Below are 17,296 nucleotides of genomic sequence, written 5' to 3'. Positions count from 1 at the left end.
TAAAATGAGTGTTTTTTGTAGAAACAAATTACTAATAGTCCCAGTAAGCCAAATATGCCTGTGTTACGAGTGAGTCCATCTATGCTTAGAGTTTCCCTGTGTGATCGAATCAGAAATGAGGAGATCCGCAGGAGAACCAAAGTAACCGACATAGCTCGCAGAATTGCTAAAATCAAGTGGCAGTGGGCGGGGCACATAGCTCGTAGAGACGATGGCCGTTGGGGCAGGAAAATTCTCGAGTGGCGACCACGGGCTGGAAGACGTAGCGTGGGCAGGCCTCCTACTAGGTGGACCGACGATCTGGTAAAGGTCGCGGGAAGAGCCTGGATGCGGGCAGCGCAGGACCGTTCATTGTGGAAAACCTTGGGAGAGGCCTTTGTCCAGCTGTGGACGTTATTTGGCTGAAACGAACGAACGACGAGTGAGTCCACCACAATAGTGGATCTCAATTCGGAAAATCCGACACCGACACAGTTGGGCTGCTATAATACAATTTCTCCAAGTTTGTATACGTGTTTTCTGTACATAATAGGCAGGCTAGATTACAAAATTTCAATTTTTTTTTTTTCGTTATTTATTAGTCCGTCAGACAGATAATTAGAAAATATTTGACTCGCATTTTTTATTTTCTTTCATAATTAAATAATAACAGTGCTACATCGAATTGAAATGACGCATTATCTCACGCTTATGTAGATTTTTTACTCAAACAAAAGTGATGTCACGCGACATTTCAACTCAATATAATACAATACTGTAATAATTTCCGATGAAAAAAAAATACGTGTCTAATATTTTTTTATTATCTGTCATTACCCAGTTATCATCACATTTGTTGTCCCAATGTAACAGTTAATGGGAATTATCCCACCACTGCAACTCCTATTTATGTCAGGATCTTTAACTTTAATCAAACTCAATCATCTTGTCAGTTGTATACTATTATAGCTAAAAAAAATTCCAGGACTGGAACTAGAACGTTCGGCCCCACCAGCGTACGTGAAGGAACTGATATCGGAGCTGGAGCAGCAGCTGATAACATTCCGCCGCCAGATGGAGGTGGCCGACAAGCAGATGCAGTCGTCGCCCAAACTGCTGACTGAACAAGGTACGGACACTGTTTAATATAGTCCGGACACTTCGTATATTTACCTTTATTACCTGTCTCTATGCGTAAATAAATAAATTCATGTCGTCTGTGACACAATGGACGCCGCATACTGGTGTCCCTCATGTGATCCACCTAGCCCCCCTATGTCACACAGTAGCTACTGCCCCCATATAACCGTAGCTAGTGGCCCCAGTGTGTGCAGTTTGTGCGAGTGCAACGATAATAATTTATGTCTTTTTCCCTTCACACTAGCATTTGTCAAGCGTAAGCGTTTGATAACGTGACGCAAACGTCGCGGCGCAGACGCTATTCATGACGCATAATTCCGCATGCGTATTACAGATCTTAGCAACCAGTTGCTAAAGCCCGGTCTCTAAGCACGTAGAATTTTGTCTAATGACCCCAAGCTACCCATCCTTATTGCTCGCGCGTAATTATGTTGCTGTTGCGCTCGCACACTCACTGCGGGTGCCCGTCGCACAGTCGCGACAGCAACAGCAATATAATTACGCGCGAGCGATAAAGATGGGTAGCTTGGGGTCATTGGACAAAATTCTACGTGCTCAGAGATCAGACTATACTTGTACAATAGTAACGCTACGCCAACCAATGACAGCGCCGCGTTCAATGAGAGCTATCGTTTTTATGCTTAACAGTTAGTTGGCATCACTGACGAGTGACAGTACATAACTCTACGGTGGCGCCATCCTCGTGATTGAAAATTGTATAGTGCTCCTACCGATTCAGCGCTCACTAGTTGGCGCCACTCTTAGCTACTAGCTGAGTAAAATACCAATGAGTAGGTTATCTTCATAGAAACGCACCGAGCGCGGTTTGTAGAGCGAGCGCGTCAATACGTATGCGGCACGCACGCACACACTGACAAAATTAAGCGTGGATTAGCGGGGAGTTGCGCCGAATTTTGTCGCGCTCACATACAAACCGCGCTCGGTGCGTTTCTATGAAGATAACCTACTCATTTGTATTTACTCTGCTATTAGCGAGTGACAAACCTTTCTCAACAGTGGCGCCAACTGGTGTGTGCTAAAACGATAGCCCTCATTTTACAATTAGCAATCGGTGGCTAAGATTTGTAATAAAGTCGAATAACCTTGGTTCGATCGATTTTTCTAGCCGGTCTCGAAAGGTCACGCAGTTGCAGCGCTAGCGCAGCGTACTAATTTGCCCCACCAGAGTCGCGTAGCAGCGTCTGAGCTGAGTTTACGTTCATCGAACGGCTATGCAGGACAGACGCTAGTGTGGGGGGGTTATTAGCTGACGAATGTTTGATAGTAAGACCTACTATCCACATATCGTCATATTGACGATTGCTTGCATCTTGCGTAAAAACAAAACTATATGTCCACAGACAGAGCGGCACGTTGCGTCGCAACTATCGTCATGCATTTGTCAATAGGGTATTTGCCACCACCAATCAATGGACGTGCTTTATAAAACTCAAAACGAGAGAGAGAGAGAGAGAGTGACGTCACGATTTTGTCAACTAAATTAAACTACTTTTTTCAATTCAAATGCAACCAAAAATCTTAATTTACAGGTAATTTAAAATGAATTAAGTTTTTAAGACCAGAATGAAGTGCCTTTTTAAAAAAGTTGTGCTTTAGAATTATTGGGGAATGGTGGCAAATACCCTATTGACGGACCGTGAACAATGTGCCTAAATCAAGTCTATAATACAGGGGTGGCCTACCGGTCGATCGCGACTATTAGTCCAGTCGATCGTGGCAAGGCAAAAAATACTACATGATTGTGTACTAAACTATGCTGTTTCATTTAAGATTTCAAGAAGTATGTAATGAGGGTTTTCGCGACTGAAAAATCCGCCAGGTGGCAATACGTAGACGGGAGGTCCAAATGCTGCGTGATTGGTGGATTTTGACATATTTGTCAATGTCATGTCAATAATAACCAATCATGCAGCATTTGGACCTCGCGTCTACGTATTGCCATCTGGCGGATTTTTCAATCGCGAAAACCCTCATTGGTAGATCGTCCAGGGTTTCGTTAGTAAACAGTAGATCTTATGTCTAATCAAGTTGGCCACACTGCTATAACATAAGTGTTGTATTTATTAATATTGAACCCTATTTACCGATTCAGCAGATCTACACTAGTATGTAGTTACGTCTCTAGTTAATAGACAAATCGCTCTATGTCGCCATCTTGTTGTCTGTGGTAATCTCTCTGCAATAAAACTGCGTCTGCTAAATTTAAACTATTTTTATTTAAATTCATCAGGTTATGGGCCCAGGCCACCTGATTTTTGCATAAAAGTGAACAGTAGAATAAAACAAATAGTTTAACAGTTAGTAAATTGAGAAATACGCAAAAATATTGCAAAAAATTTTCACGTGGTTCCATCTTTAAAATTCAGCAAAAATGTCGTCAAATAATACAATGGCGTTAATCGAAAAGCTGACAGGACGAGATAATTATCCCACTTGGAAATTCGCAGTCCAAACATATCTCGAACATGAGGAACTTTGGTGCTGTATAACGGCGAAGGAGCCTGTTGATTCCAGACTTGACACGAAGGCCAAATCGAAAATAATTTTACTTGTACATCCTATCAACTACGTACATATTCAAGAGGCCAAAACTGCAAGAGAAGTATGGAATAACCTCGCCAAAGCGTTCGATGATAATGGTTTGACACGCCGTGTTGGATTGCTAAGAGATCTGATCACAACCACTCTTGAAAGTTGTCTGAACATAGAAGACTATGTGAACAAAATAATGACCTCCGCACACAAGCTAAGAAACATCGGGTTTGAAGTGAATGACGAGTGGCTTGGCACTCTATTACTCGCTGGCCTGCCCGAAGTGTATCAGCCGATGATAATGGCACTCGAGAGCTCTGGTGTAAGAATAACAGCCGATTCCGTGAAGACTAAGCTTCTGCAAGATGTCAGAAACTCTGAGTCCAGTGCACTGTTTGTGAAAAACAAAGGGAATCAGGCGCAGTATGTCAAACAAGGTCAAACTTTCGGTAAGAATAAAAGTGGTAAAGGCCCAAGGTGCTTTGTGTGTAATAAATACGGGCACATAAGCAAGAATTGCAAAAACAAGAAGAAAGACGCAAAATCAAGTGAGAACTCCGATTCTGGTTATGTCGCAGTGTTGTCTGCATCCACAAACAACGACAGTAACTGGTACATTGATTCTGGAGCGTCAATGCATATGACCAAGCACCGTGACCTACTGTATGATGAAATTCTACCTCCGATTTCCACAATAAGAGTGGCCAATGACATGAAGCTCTCCGTAAAGGCCTGTGGTAAGGTGAATCTGAATGTGGTCAATACGCAAGGTAAAATAGAAACCATCCAAGTACAGAATGTGCTGTATATTCCAGAGCTGGCTACTAACCTACTCTCAGTTGGTCAAATCATTAATAGTGGCTGTAAGGTAGAGTTTGACACGCAAGGTTGTAAAGTACTTAACAAGACAAAGAAACAAGTTGCGGCGGCTACCAAAGTTAACAATATGTACAGGCTAAATACACCTAGAGCTTTGGCATACATATCTGCTACTACTGAAAATGATTGTTATCTATGGCATCAAAGAATGGCACATTTGAACTTTGAAGACTTGAAGAAAATGTCAGAAAGTACTGGAATAAAATTAGAGAACGCAGATAAAGTGACATGTGTATCATGCATGGAAGGGAAACAGACAAGATTTCCATTCCCTTCAGAAGGTTCAAGAGCAAAAAGGAAGCTAGAACTTATTCACTCCGATGTCTGTGGTCCAATGGAGGTACCATCTCTTGGAGGTGCTCGCTACTTCGTAACCTTCATTGATGATTATACCAGGAAAGTTTTTGTATACTTAATAAAGAAGAAATCAGAAGTATTTCAAAAATTTCAAGACTTTAAAGCGTTTGCTGAAAATCAACTTGATTCAACCATAAAGATCTTACGCTCAGATAATGGTACAGAGTATCTAAGCAATGAGTTTCAAAACTTTTTGAAGAAATCTGGAATTTTGCATCAAACCTCAGCTCCGTACACGCCTCAACAAAACGGCTTAGCAGAGAGAATGAACCGTACATTGCTGGAAAGAGCTAGATGTATGCTGTTAAATGCAAAACTTCAAAAACAGTATTGGGCAGAAGCAATGTCTACTGCATCCTACATTACAAATAGATGTCCTACAAGAGTTTTGTCTTTTGCAACACCGGAAGAAATGTGGAGCGGTAAAAAGCCAATTCTAACTCACATGAAGGTATTTGGTTGCGAAGCATTGGTTCATGTTCCAAAAGAAAAATCAAAGAAATGGGATACAAAAGCAGAGAAAATGATATTTGTTGGATACAGTGAACAGACTAAAGGATACAGGCTTCTGGACCCCAAAACGAAAAAGGTATTAATAAGCAGAGATGTGGTCTTTTTAGAAAACTCAGTTAAACAAGACTATGTATTATTACCTTTATCAGATTCGGCTTCAAGAAGAAAAAGTGAAGAAACTGTCATGAATGACACTGTCATTTCTGATTATGACACAACTGAAAGTTTTGATACTACAAAAGATGATTCAAATAATGATTTCTGTTCAGATGAATGTTCTCAAGAAAATATAGATAAAACAGAAATTATGTCAGGAGTAACTACAAGATCTAAAGCGAGAATGAATAAAATGCAAGGTAATACATATGTATGTACAGATATGTCAGAAGAACAGGTTCCACAAACATACAATGAAGCAATATCTTACTTATGCATCTGGCAGTGGTAAGCAGACCAGATATTATGTATGGAGTCAGTCTGGTGAGTAGATATCTCAATTGTTTTGATCGTACACATTGGAATGTTGTCAAGAAAATAATGAAATACTTGAAAGAAACCAAAGACTATGGTTTGTGTTATAAAACATCACAGCAGAACCAAGTAGAGGCATACTGTGATGCAGATTTTGCTAAAGACACGTCTACAAGAAAGTCGTTGACGGGATATGTGTTTATCAAAAACGGCGCAGCAATAACATGGGCAACACAACGTCAGCAAAGCGTTGCACTTTCCACCACTGAAGCGGAATTTATGGCCGCCTGTTCTGCGACAAAAGAAGCTTTGTGGTTGAAAAGACTGTTATTAGATATTGGTAAATTCAATCAGGATTCAATTTGTTTGAATATAGATAACCAAAGTGCAATTTGTTTAATCAAAAATATTGATTACCATAAGCGTTGTAAACACATCGATGTCAAATATAATTTTATAAAGGAGAAATATGTAGAGAAACAAATTGATCTCAATTATGTTTGTACTAAGGAGCAATTTGCTGATGTATTCACTAAAGCTTTACCTAGAGACAAGTTTCAGTATCTTAGAAGTAAAATTGGTATTAAGAAACTTGCACATTACTAAAACTGTTAATTTTTGGTGAGAGTTATTAATATGTCTTTAAGTTTACTTTAGATGCAAAATGTTATTTGTATTGATTTTAAAGTAGTTATGTTTTAAGAACAAGGGTTCAAATTAGGTGAGAGTGTTGTATTTATTAATATTGAACCCTATTTACCGATTCAGCAGATCTACACTAGTATGTAGTTACGTCTCTAGTTAATAGACAAATCGCTCTATGTCGCCATCTTGTTGTCTGTGGTAATCTCTCTGCAATAAAACTGCGTCTGCTAAATTTAAACTATTTTTATTTAAATTCATCAATAAGCCATTATCTTGCAGAACTGACCCTCGGCATCCGTCGCATGCACGAGTCGCTGGTGGCTTTAGCAGGGCGGCTGCAGGCGGTGCACGCGCAGGTGGAGGCACAGAAGCTGCAGTACCTCAACCTGCGCAAGTACATCCTCAAGGAGCCCGCCGCGGCCTTCGACCCGCAGCCGGGTGAGTGTCACCATCAACCAGGGTTCGAATGGGGGCGTCCATTAATTACATGAGACTTTTATGGGTCTCATAAGAAGGCTCAAGGTCACCCAAAGGGCGATGGAGCGTGCTATGCTCGGAGTTTCCCTACGTGATCGAATCAGAAATGAGGAGATTCGTAGGAGAACCAGAGTGACTGACATACCCCGCAGAATCGCTAAAATAAAGTGGCAGTGGGCGGGAGCTCGTAGAGCTGATGGCCGCTGGGGCAGGAAAGTTCTTGAGTAGCGACCACGAGCCGGAAGACGTAGCGTGGGCAGGCCTCCCACTAGGTGGACCGACGATCTGGTGAAGGTCGCAGGAGGTGCCTGGATGCGAGCGGCGCAGGATCGGTCATCGTGGAAATCCTTGGGGGAGGCCTTTGTCTAGCAGTGGACGTCTTTCGGCTGAAACGAACGAACGAATGCACGAGTCGCTAGTGGCGTTAGCAGGGCGGCTGCAAGTGGAGGCGCAGTTAGAAGCTGCAGTACCTCAACCTGCGCAAGTACATCCTCAAGGAGCCCGCCGCGGCCTTCGACCCGCAGCCGGGTGAGTGCGCAGACTAAGGCCCGTTGTCACCATCAGTCCTCGGGTTCTAAAGGATAATATCAATGATAATGCACGAGTCGCTAGTGGCGCTAGCAGGGCGGCTGCAGGTGGAGGCGCAGAAGCTGCAGTACCTCAACCTGCGCAAGTACATCCTCAAGGAGCCCGCCGCGGCCTTCGACCCGCAGCCGGGTGAGTGTCACCATCAACCAGGGTTCGAAAGGGGGCGTCCATTAATTACATGAGACTTTTATATGTCTCATAAGAAGGCTCAAGGTCACCCAAAGGGCGATGGAGCGTGCTATGCTCGGAGTTTCCCTACGTGATTGAATCAGAAATGAGGAGATTCGTAGGAGAACCAGAGTGACTGACATAGCCCGCAGAATCGCTAAAATAAAGTGGCAGTGGGCGGGGCACATAGCTCGTAGAGCCGATGGCCGCTGGGGCAGGAAAGTTCTTGAGTAGCGACCACGAGCCGGAAGACGTAGCGTGGGCAGGCCTCCCACTAGGTGGACCGACGATCTGGTGAAGGTCGCGGGAGGTGCCTGGATGCGAGCGGCGCAGGATCGGTCTTCGTGGAAATCCTTGGGGGAGGCCTTTGTCCAGCAGTGGACGTCTTTCGGCTGAAACGAACGAACGAATGCACGAGTCGCTAGTGGCGCTAGCAGGGCGGCTGCAGGTGGAGGCGCAGAAGCTGCAGTACCTCAACCTGCGCGAGTACATCCTCAAGGAGCCCGCCGCGGCCTTCGACCCGCAGCCGGGTGAGTGCGCAGACTAAGTGACATATCAACGCACAGCCTAAACGGCTAAACGTAGGCACTTGAAATTTGGAAGGGACGTAGCTTAGGTATCGTAGAGGTGCACTAAGAAAGGAATTCCCGAAATTCCCACGGGAATGGGAACTAGCGGGAAAATCCTTTTGTATGAAAAAATCTAAACCGCGTAAGATAGACGCTTGAAATTTGGCATGCAGGTACCTTAGTAAACTTAAAGCTTAGTTACAACAGGATATTGCAAAATTCCCACGGGAACGGGAGTTAGCGGGAAAAAACTTTTGTATGAAAAAATCTAAACCGCGTAAGATAGATGAAGGGGGTAAAACGTACGAAGTCGCGGGCGGCCGCTAATTATCATAATTATCATAATGCACGAGTCGCTAGTGGCGCTAGCAGGGCGGCTGCAGGTGGAGGCGCAGCAGCTGCAGTACCTCAACCTGCGCAAGTACATCCTCAAGGAGCCCGCCGCGGCCTTCGACCCGCAGCCGGGTGAGTGTGTTACCGTCAAAACTGCCAATGGGGCAGAAAGGTTCAATTCAAAGTCAAAATCTAATCTAATACTAGTTAAATAGTACTTACAAATCGTCAAATATTTTGCTCTTAAGGGCTATATTTCACCGGGACACCAGTCGCCGCTACCAACAAAATACAGCATTGCGCAACCAAACGGACACCAGGTGAGTAACTCTCTATAGAGCTGTATACATTTTGTTGGTAGCGGCGACTGGTTGCGCCGCCATGGTGTCCCGGTGAAATATAGCCCTAAGGCCAGAGTAAATACAAATGAGTAGGTCATCTTCATAGAAACGCACCGAGCGCGGTTTGTATGTGAGCGCGCCAATATACGTATGCGGCGCGCACGCACACACTGACAAAATTCGGCGCAACCACGACTGGCTCCCCGCTAATCCACGCTAAATTTTGTCAGTGTGTGCGTGCGCGCCGCATACGTATTGGCGCGCTCGTGCGTTTCTGCGTAAGTACATCCTCAAGGAGCCCGCCGCGGCCTTCGACCCGCAGCCGGGTGAGTGTGTGTTTCCTTCAAAGCGGCCGATAGGCAGCAAGGATCTGGAGTGAAGGCCACGTACGGGAAAGGGCACCGTGAGACGTTTGGAAGTCCGCCTTGTGGGTGGCCACAAGGTGGACCGACGGCCTCATAAAGGTCATAAAACAGGAAGACACAGGACGCTAGTATAGATCATCCACGAAGACGCGTCCCACCATTCTTCCGCTAATATTTGAGTTTATCGGTACACGCTTAATTATCCATACTACAATAATGACGCTCGGATTGCTCGGATCAAACTCCCCGCACCCCGCGCTTCCCTCGACAAAATTTGGTGGGGCACGTCTTCGTGGATGAAACGATCTATACCAACCGGTCAATATAGATATCATTGAAGGAGGCTTATGTTCAGCAGTGGACGTTATTTGAATGAAATTGTGATGATGATGACCACGGGTAGGAAGCACTTGAGGACCTATGCGAAAACTTACGCAGGTGCATAGAGAATGCCCGCTTCGGTCGTCCTAACGCGGGACTGCGCTCCGCGGTAGACATCCGCTCAAACCCGTCACAGGCGTCCGCGCCTCACTGACCTGTTCATACTATTTTTCTATACAAAGACACGTAGTACACGTACGGGCGCGCTTGTCAGTTTTAGCGCAGGCCCTAATGTTTAAATCACTTGGTTATTGGCCTCAACCTAGCTCGCACTGATGGACGTTAGAGCAAGAAGTTCTCGAGTAGCGACCAAAATGTGAAACACCTACCTGGATAAGGGCAGCTTAGAACCGGTCGTTGTGGAAATCCTTGAACTGTTGTTCATATATTTAGCTAATTTATTAAGTTCCAATTTTATTCATCAAGTCAATGATAAACACTACCATTTTCAAACCCTATTCGCCCTTCATTCCAGCACACCTTTCTAACGTCATTATTAACGTTGGTTTTGTTTACAGCAAACAACAGTCTGGACCAGATCCTGAAGGATGCAGATGGTTCCAGGAAGAAGTCTAAAACCGGGATGTCAGATGTCAGCTTCGGCAGTGCCGTGTTGTCAGATCCTAGGGTGGCTCTAGGTAATTAAATAAGTATACACGTAATGGAGAAGTTTCGTGATGTTGAAAATATTCTATTTCACTGAATGGGATTAAAATATAGACCAAAACTAAAAAGACAGTGAAGTTTGGGGCCATGTAATAACTTCTTTATTTGTAGATATATTTTCGTGATTCTTTCACAATTAAATATTAATAATTTAGCTTATATTTTCAAGTTTTATTGAAAGAAAAAAATGGGAAACTATAGGTTTGGCGATTAACTGAGTCAATGCCTGAGGTATGGGAGCGGTATGGGAGGGTGTTTTTGGGAAGTTAAACGTCAGAGAGACTTCAAAATTTTGTATAGATGACCCACGCTGAACTGTCCCACCAAACTCAATGACAGGGGGGCGCTACCATCGTTCAACTTTATGGTTTCCAACATGACAGAAATCGGAACCAGCGATCCGGTATTGACGGTGGCGCCCCGCTGTCAATGTCATGGATAGGACAGTTCAGTATTTTGGAACTATATGCTCTGTCACGTCATACATAAATGTCAATGTCATCCCTCCCGTGCCGCTCCCATACTTCAGGCACTGACTCAGGTAAGCTCTAGACCCATATAATAACCTGTCATGTGTCTGAATTATTTAACGTTAAAGATATTTTATGTGTACCTTATGCACTTGCACTTGGGACAAACTTGACCTTCACTGGTTGGGTTTTTATTGGCGGTCAAGCTGTAGATCCTGACTACACAGAAGTTGCAGCGGTGGGAAAGAGAGGTGGGAATAGTCCCGTGTTACCTTATGCCGGCGCCATACATTGGGTATATTGGCTCCAAGTTATACTCTTGGATATAATACACCTAAGGTTCTTTAGACATAAACGTAAGACCAAGGACCGATCTACACATTAGTGTATTGAATCCAAGTCTGTAACTTAAAGCCAATAAAATCAATGTACCCAATGTGAGGCGCTGTCATTCATCTAACGCCAGTTTAGTCATATAAAATTTATATTTTATTCACTATAAACTGAATATCTTTATTCAATGAAATGTTGACATATTTTGAAGTTTGAACAAATACTCACGTAAACGTATTTTTTGTACAGGAAACATATCGCAGTTGGCTGGACCAACTCCGTTCACATACTTGGGCAGTGCTGTGTCTCCTTTCCCTGCTGCTGACGCCAGTGGTAAGCAATTACCTACTTTTAATAAAATAAAAAATCTTTGAAATTGTTGGTGTCAGTCAACTGTCAAAATTGCTAACTTAAAAGTTAAAAGTGCTAGCCGCGCCATTAGGCTTATTCCACTATTCCCCATTGACAATCCCCGTCAACGGGGATTAGTGAACTTTTTGTTCACTATTCCCCGTTAACGCCAATTGGAGCTTACAATGTTAAAAATAAAATCCTAATATAACGGGGAATAGTGAACAAAAGTTCACTAATCCCCGTTGACGGGGATTGTCAACGGGGAATAGTGGAATAAGCCCGCCATTATATCGTCTTGTCGATACATTTGATCGACTAAAATGGCGCGCATCTTATACCAGCTGGTCTGCTCATGCTCAGCTGAGCACGAACAAATATCGTTCCTCTTATCGTATGGTAATCGTTTCTTTTTTGTATTAATGAAAAAACAGCGCCGCCGCTGTGGTTGTTTAAGGAAAACGAATTCTATACGATCACGAGTCATTCGTACTCATGGCACAGTTATCCTTTATCATTTTTAAGCCTTGAATACGAATTAGAGACTGCATTATGACCTGGTGATTACCTATTGATGAATATGTTTACTGTAATTATTTGTGCGTTAAATTAAATAATAGTTATTACAATATTTAGATTCCATCAAGTGTTTTATTCGTGTATTGTTACAATGATTTCTTATTACCCAGGTCCCGGCTGGCAACCGACTCCGCAGTCAGCTCTCGGCACGTCGCTGAACTCCTCACTGGTGCCAGCAGCCGGCGGCTTCCAGCTACAGAAGCCGCCGGGCAAGCGCACCAAGCAATGATACTGGCGCTAGGCTCGCCACCGCGACGCCACGCCACGCCACGTCACTTAACTCGTGCGCAGTGGAACACAGACATTACGCGTTTTACACAGCACCGTGTATACTTGGAAAATAGTCATTTAAACATTATCAAAATAATCTACGCTGGCGCTTCCAAATGGATGTTTTGAACATCACGTCAGTTGCGTATTTGTAAGACCGCTCACTAAGTATCTAAGCAATGATACTGGCGCTAGGCTCGCCACCGCGACGCCATGCCATGTCACGTCACTTAATTCGTGCGCAGTGGAACACAGACATTACGCGTTTTACACAGCACCGTGTATACTTGGTTGGAAGATAGTAATTAAAACATTATCAAAATAATCTACGCTGGCGCTTCCAAATGGACGTTTTGAGTATCATGTCAGTTGCGTATTTGTAAGACCGCTCACTAAGTATCTAAGCAATGATACTGGCGCTAGGCTCGCCACCGCGACGCCATGCCACGCCACGTAACTTAATTCGTGCGCAGTGGAAAACAGACATTACACGTTTTACACAGCACCGTGTATACTTGGAAAATAGTCATTTAAACATTATCAAAATAATCTACCCTGGCGCTTTCAAATGGACGTTTTGAGCATCATGTCAGTTGCGTATTTGTAAGACCGCTCACTAAGTATCTAAGCAATGATACTGGCGCTAGGCTCGCCACCGCGACGCCACGCCACGCCATGTCACTTGTGCGCAGTGGAACACAGACATTACACTTTTTACACAGCGCCGTGTATACTTTGAAGACTTAAAATTGTCAATAGTACGCTTTAAGGGCTCTCTAAATAGACGCAGGACGTCAATTGTTTTTGCAAGACCGCCAAGTACTAACTATCCAAGCAACGATACTGGCACCGCGAACACGCCGCGGCTTTTTCCAAGCATTTTGTCGACCGCGGCGTGCCCGCCGCTCCGCTTGCAATCCGCTAGTGTGGCAAGGCCCTAAGGGCTTTCAAATTAGATGTTTTGAGTAGGTAGGACGTCAGTCGTGCATTTGTAAGACCGCACACTAATGGGCCAAGCAATATACAGGGTGTTAGGTAAATGGGTATATGAGCCGACACTAGCCCATGTTAACATGGGCATATAAATGGTATGGTGAAGTCAGAAAATTGATATCTTCATTTTAATTATTTTAATTTTCATACAAATCGGATTTCATAAAATATTTTTTTGTATGATAATTAAAAAAAATAAAATGATGATATAAAATTTCTGACTTCACCATACTATTTATATGCCCATGTTAACATGGGCTAGTGTCGGCTCATATACCCATTTACCTAACACCCTGTATATTGACCCCAGGCGACCGAACTCGTGCGCAGTGGAGTATAAACAGACATTACGCGTTTTACATACTGAAGTCTATTAAATTATAAGAGCATTAAATCAGATCGATGCTTTCCGTTCAGTTACCCTCCACGGAATCTCCAGTTAGCGGTGTTGCAAGCGCACAAATGACTTGTTTTATTTAAAGGAGCCCATAAGGGCTCCTTTAAATAAGCTATAAAGCTACTATTTTTACTTACTGGTCTTCTTACTTTTAATTTCCAGAAGCAGTGGTAGGAATAATGTTAAAAAGTTACGTTGGAGATTTTGAAAAGCCAACTTGATAAGAGTAAATGCATTTATGTAAATACTTGTATTTAAAACTTGTTAAAAAACATAAATAAGTTGTACCTTATCTAATCTGTTCACCTAAAAAGTTACTAAGATAAGACTGGTTACTTTTTATCAGGGCCAGGACCTTTAGATTAGGTTTTTTTTCTAGCAAAATTTTGTACCCTAGACGCAGACTGCAAACTTTTTGTCGGCCGATAGTTTAGTTGAGCAGTTAATCAGTATGGGCAAGGGCATGTATGGAAGTGCGCACATTACACCGATTTGGTATCGACCGATTCTTCATATAAATTAAAATCGGGCGTAACTATCGGCCAACTAAAAGTCGGTGATCTGCGCCTAGGCAAAACTTACATGAGTTTCATGACTGCAGTAGAAATGATTATACCTTTAGAATTAATCTTTAAAAGATTGTTGATCTTGTTATAAAAATGCTTCGCAGATTGTGTATGAATTTCCACGCTCGGAATGTGTATAATAATATTTTCCTGCTTGATCGTTGTAATTATTGTTATAATTGAATTAGGTTAACAAAATTGTAATGAATAAAATTATTTTTATAGCAATTCGAATGCCAGACATAACATTAGATTGTATGATGATTGTAATTTATATATTTATTATGGATTTATATTTTTATTTGTGTTTGTGTACTTCTTTTGACAGTTTAAGGTTATGTCTGTGCTGTTTTATTTTAAAAGTCCCAGTGTGTGTTTAGCGACTGTGGTTATTCTATGGTGGTTTACCAAATTTCCATTTCGTTGTTTGTCTATCTCGCAATTTTTGGGTTGAAAACTAACTGTTGTCTATGCTTGAAGTTGTAGTACCTTTTAAAATACAGATACGAATGTGGTTGATTTAAAAAATAATTGTGGTTGATATAGTGGTCGCAAGAGTTGTTGTGTTTGCATTTCGGCGAGTAACTTACTACCTTTGTGTCGTCATCACTTGATCGATATTGTATGGCACAGTCAGCGTCAAATAGTTCGTGACACCAAAAGTGAGCAATAATTACTCTTCTTCTTCTTCTTTTATTGATGGCGATGAACTTGTGCTTTTTCGCCACTGTTCCGCCAATGTCACGTGCAGCTTTTACACAGTGATAGAATCAAATAAAATAAAATAATTTAACTACAAGACTAAGCAAACTTATCGACCTAAAACAAAAAAGACATCACAAATCACAATCACGACAACACAAAAAGACGAAACACACAAAAATGTTGTACAGCAGGGGTTGGGGAAAGGGTTGAGGGATGGGGGTGATTTTAAACTCTATTCCAATTGTAACAAAGACGTGTTGCGTACTTATGGTCTACTTTGGGTGTCACGAACTATTTGACGATTGACTGTAAAAAGTGTTAAATTCATCATCAGTCAAGTATTTACTTTGGTCGAACTTCATTCAAGTTCAAATATCCCGTTGTGTGGTTTCTGCGTTTCGTGTGTCCATAAAATATAATCTCGTTTGAAATTCGAGGGCTTAAAGATAATTTCGGACAGAAAATCTGTTGCTCTGACCATTATTTTGTTTTATACTCTTTCATTCCTGTTGAGGTTAACATTGTGGCGACCAAAAAGGTCGTCCTCGTATTTTTTGACAATTGATTCCATTTAATGCGTTTTTTTATCGATCATTTGTTTTCGTGTCTCATTTGTTTGTTGTGTCGTAATACGTTCATTATGTGGGAGTTGTTGATGATTTTTTATGCCTTTTCCCTAAAGACGCCCGTTCTAATAATATTGAATGTATAAAACAATTGATTTTACTGAGCCTGAATCAAGGAGCACAAATAAATTAAAAAACAGCAATTTATTTCAATTTCCATCACTGTCCTCAAAATAGAGGGATTTGGCACGCAATCTAAGTCACCACTTGATGATCTGGCAAACTTCTGTACCATGGAATCATTACCTCTGGTATTTAGTCAGCATTGTACACTTTACAGTGATTTGTTCACTTTAAGGCCGGGTAGCAGAGAAAATGGCGAAAATGAGGTTTTCATTTTTCATTTTTGAGGTACTAAACAGTAAAATTAAAGGCTAAGATTTTTATTGGGCATAGTTGAGGATATTTTCTAGGGCTATTAACGGATGGAAACACGATTTGATGAAGTTGACTCGATAAAATATATTCCCAAAGTTACCTCTATTCGTTTTCTATTTATGGTTTTATTTTTAAAATAAGCGATTTGAGATTCTAAATCTTTTACTAAACTAAAGTTCAGAAATAACTTGAGGGCTTTTAACGGATGAAATTTTTATATTGCGTCTTATTTAGTTACTATGTTAAAAAATGTGGAAAAAATCGTCCATAACGGCTTGGACAATCTCAATCAGTCGCGCGGTGGCGCTTACGGAGGACGGACGCGTGTCAGTTTTTTGGCCGTGACAGTTCGCGATTTGTCAATATTTTTGACAATGATGACTTTGATGTGTCACAGCATAATAATATCAGTGTTACTGGAGAAAGCTTAAATTTTTGATAATTAAGAAATTATCAATTTTGTCTACCTATTGAAATTTAAATCGTTCGCATCCTTTTAAACGAAGACTCTACTCATGATACATAGTACATTCCTCAAATATGAGACAAAACCAATGAGTTAAAATTACATTTTAATAGTACCTACATACAATCGTCTTACACTCTTTAGAAGAGCACAATGACACAAATAAATAATAAAAAATACTGTCTAAGGTCTGTAGCTAAAGGTCTAAGCTGCAAGATGGAAGAATCTTCTACCCAAAAAGATGGCAGATGCAGCAGATGTCAACGGATTTAAAACTAAAGTTGATGTGACTCCTTGTAGACTTGAGTGTCTAGAGCGTCCCTTCCTCCACCATGCGTAAGAATTTTCACAAAAATACTGTCTAAGGTCTGTAGCTAAAGGTCTACGCTGCAAGATGGAAGAATCTTCTACCCAAAAAGATGGCAGATGCAGCAGATGTCAACGGATTTAAAACTAAAGTTGATGTGACTCCTTGTAGACTTGAGTGTCTAGAGCGTCCCTTCCTCCACCATGCGTAAGAATTTTCACAAAAATACTGTCTAAGGTGTGTAGCTAAAGGTCTAAGCCGTAAGATAGAAGAATCTTATAGCCAAAAAAACATGGCAGATGCAGCAGATATCAACGGATTTAAAACTGGAGTTCATGTGTATCCTTGTAGTTTTGAGTCTCTAGAGCAGTGGTTCTTAACCTTTAAGTCATGAGGGACCATTTTACCAAATTTCTGTCTTGTCAGGGAC

The 17,296-nt window shown here is 41.9% G+C and overlaps 1 protein-coding gene across 1 annotated transcript; it reads left to right on the top strand.

The window, feature by feature from the left end:
- The first annotated feature begins 8,683 nt into the window (after positions 1 to 8,683).
- Positions 8,684 to 13,605, top strand: LOC135080949 (uncharacterized). The gene is made up of 4 exons (XM_063975671.1): positions 8,684 to 8,804; positions 10,278 to 10,397; positions 11,478 to 11,561; positions 12,269 to 13,605. Exons 1-4 carry the CDS (start codon positions 8,684 to 8,686, stop codon positions 12,385 to 12,387), a joined length of 444 nt encoding a protein of 147 aa, XP_063831741.1. The 3' UTR covers positions 12,388 to 13,605.
- Positions 13,606 to 17,296: the final 3,691 nt, after the last annotated feature.

The sequence above is a fragment of the Ostrinia nubilalis genome, chromosome 19 (assembly GCF_963855985.1).
Source record: "Ostrinia nubilalis chromosome 19, ilOstNubi1.1, whole genome shotgun sequence".
NCBI classification, from domain to species: Eukaryota; Metazoa; Arthropoda; class Insecta; order Lepidoptera; family Crambidae; genus Ostrinia; species Ostrinia nubilalis.
This window is presented reverse-complemented; position numbering and strand designations above follow the sequence as displayed.

Coding starts and splice junctions, on each gene's coding strand:
- LOC135080949 (XM_063975671.1), top strand. CDS start 8,684: ATGCACGAGTCGCTAGTGGCGCTAGCAGGGCGGCTGCAGGTGGAGGCG. Junction 8,805..10,277: donor GGCCTTCGACCCGCAGCCGG/GTGAGTGTGTTA, acceptor TTTTGTTTACAG/CAAACAACAGTCTGGACCAG. Junction 10,398..11,477: donor AGATCCTAGGGTGGCTCTAG/GTAATTAAATAA, acceptor TTTTTTGTACAG/GAAACATATCGCAGTTGGCT.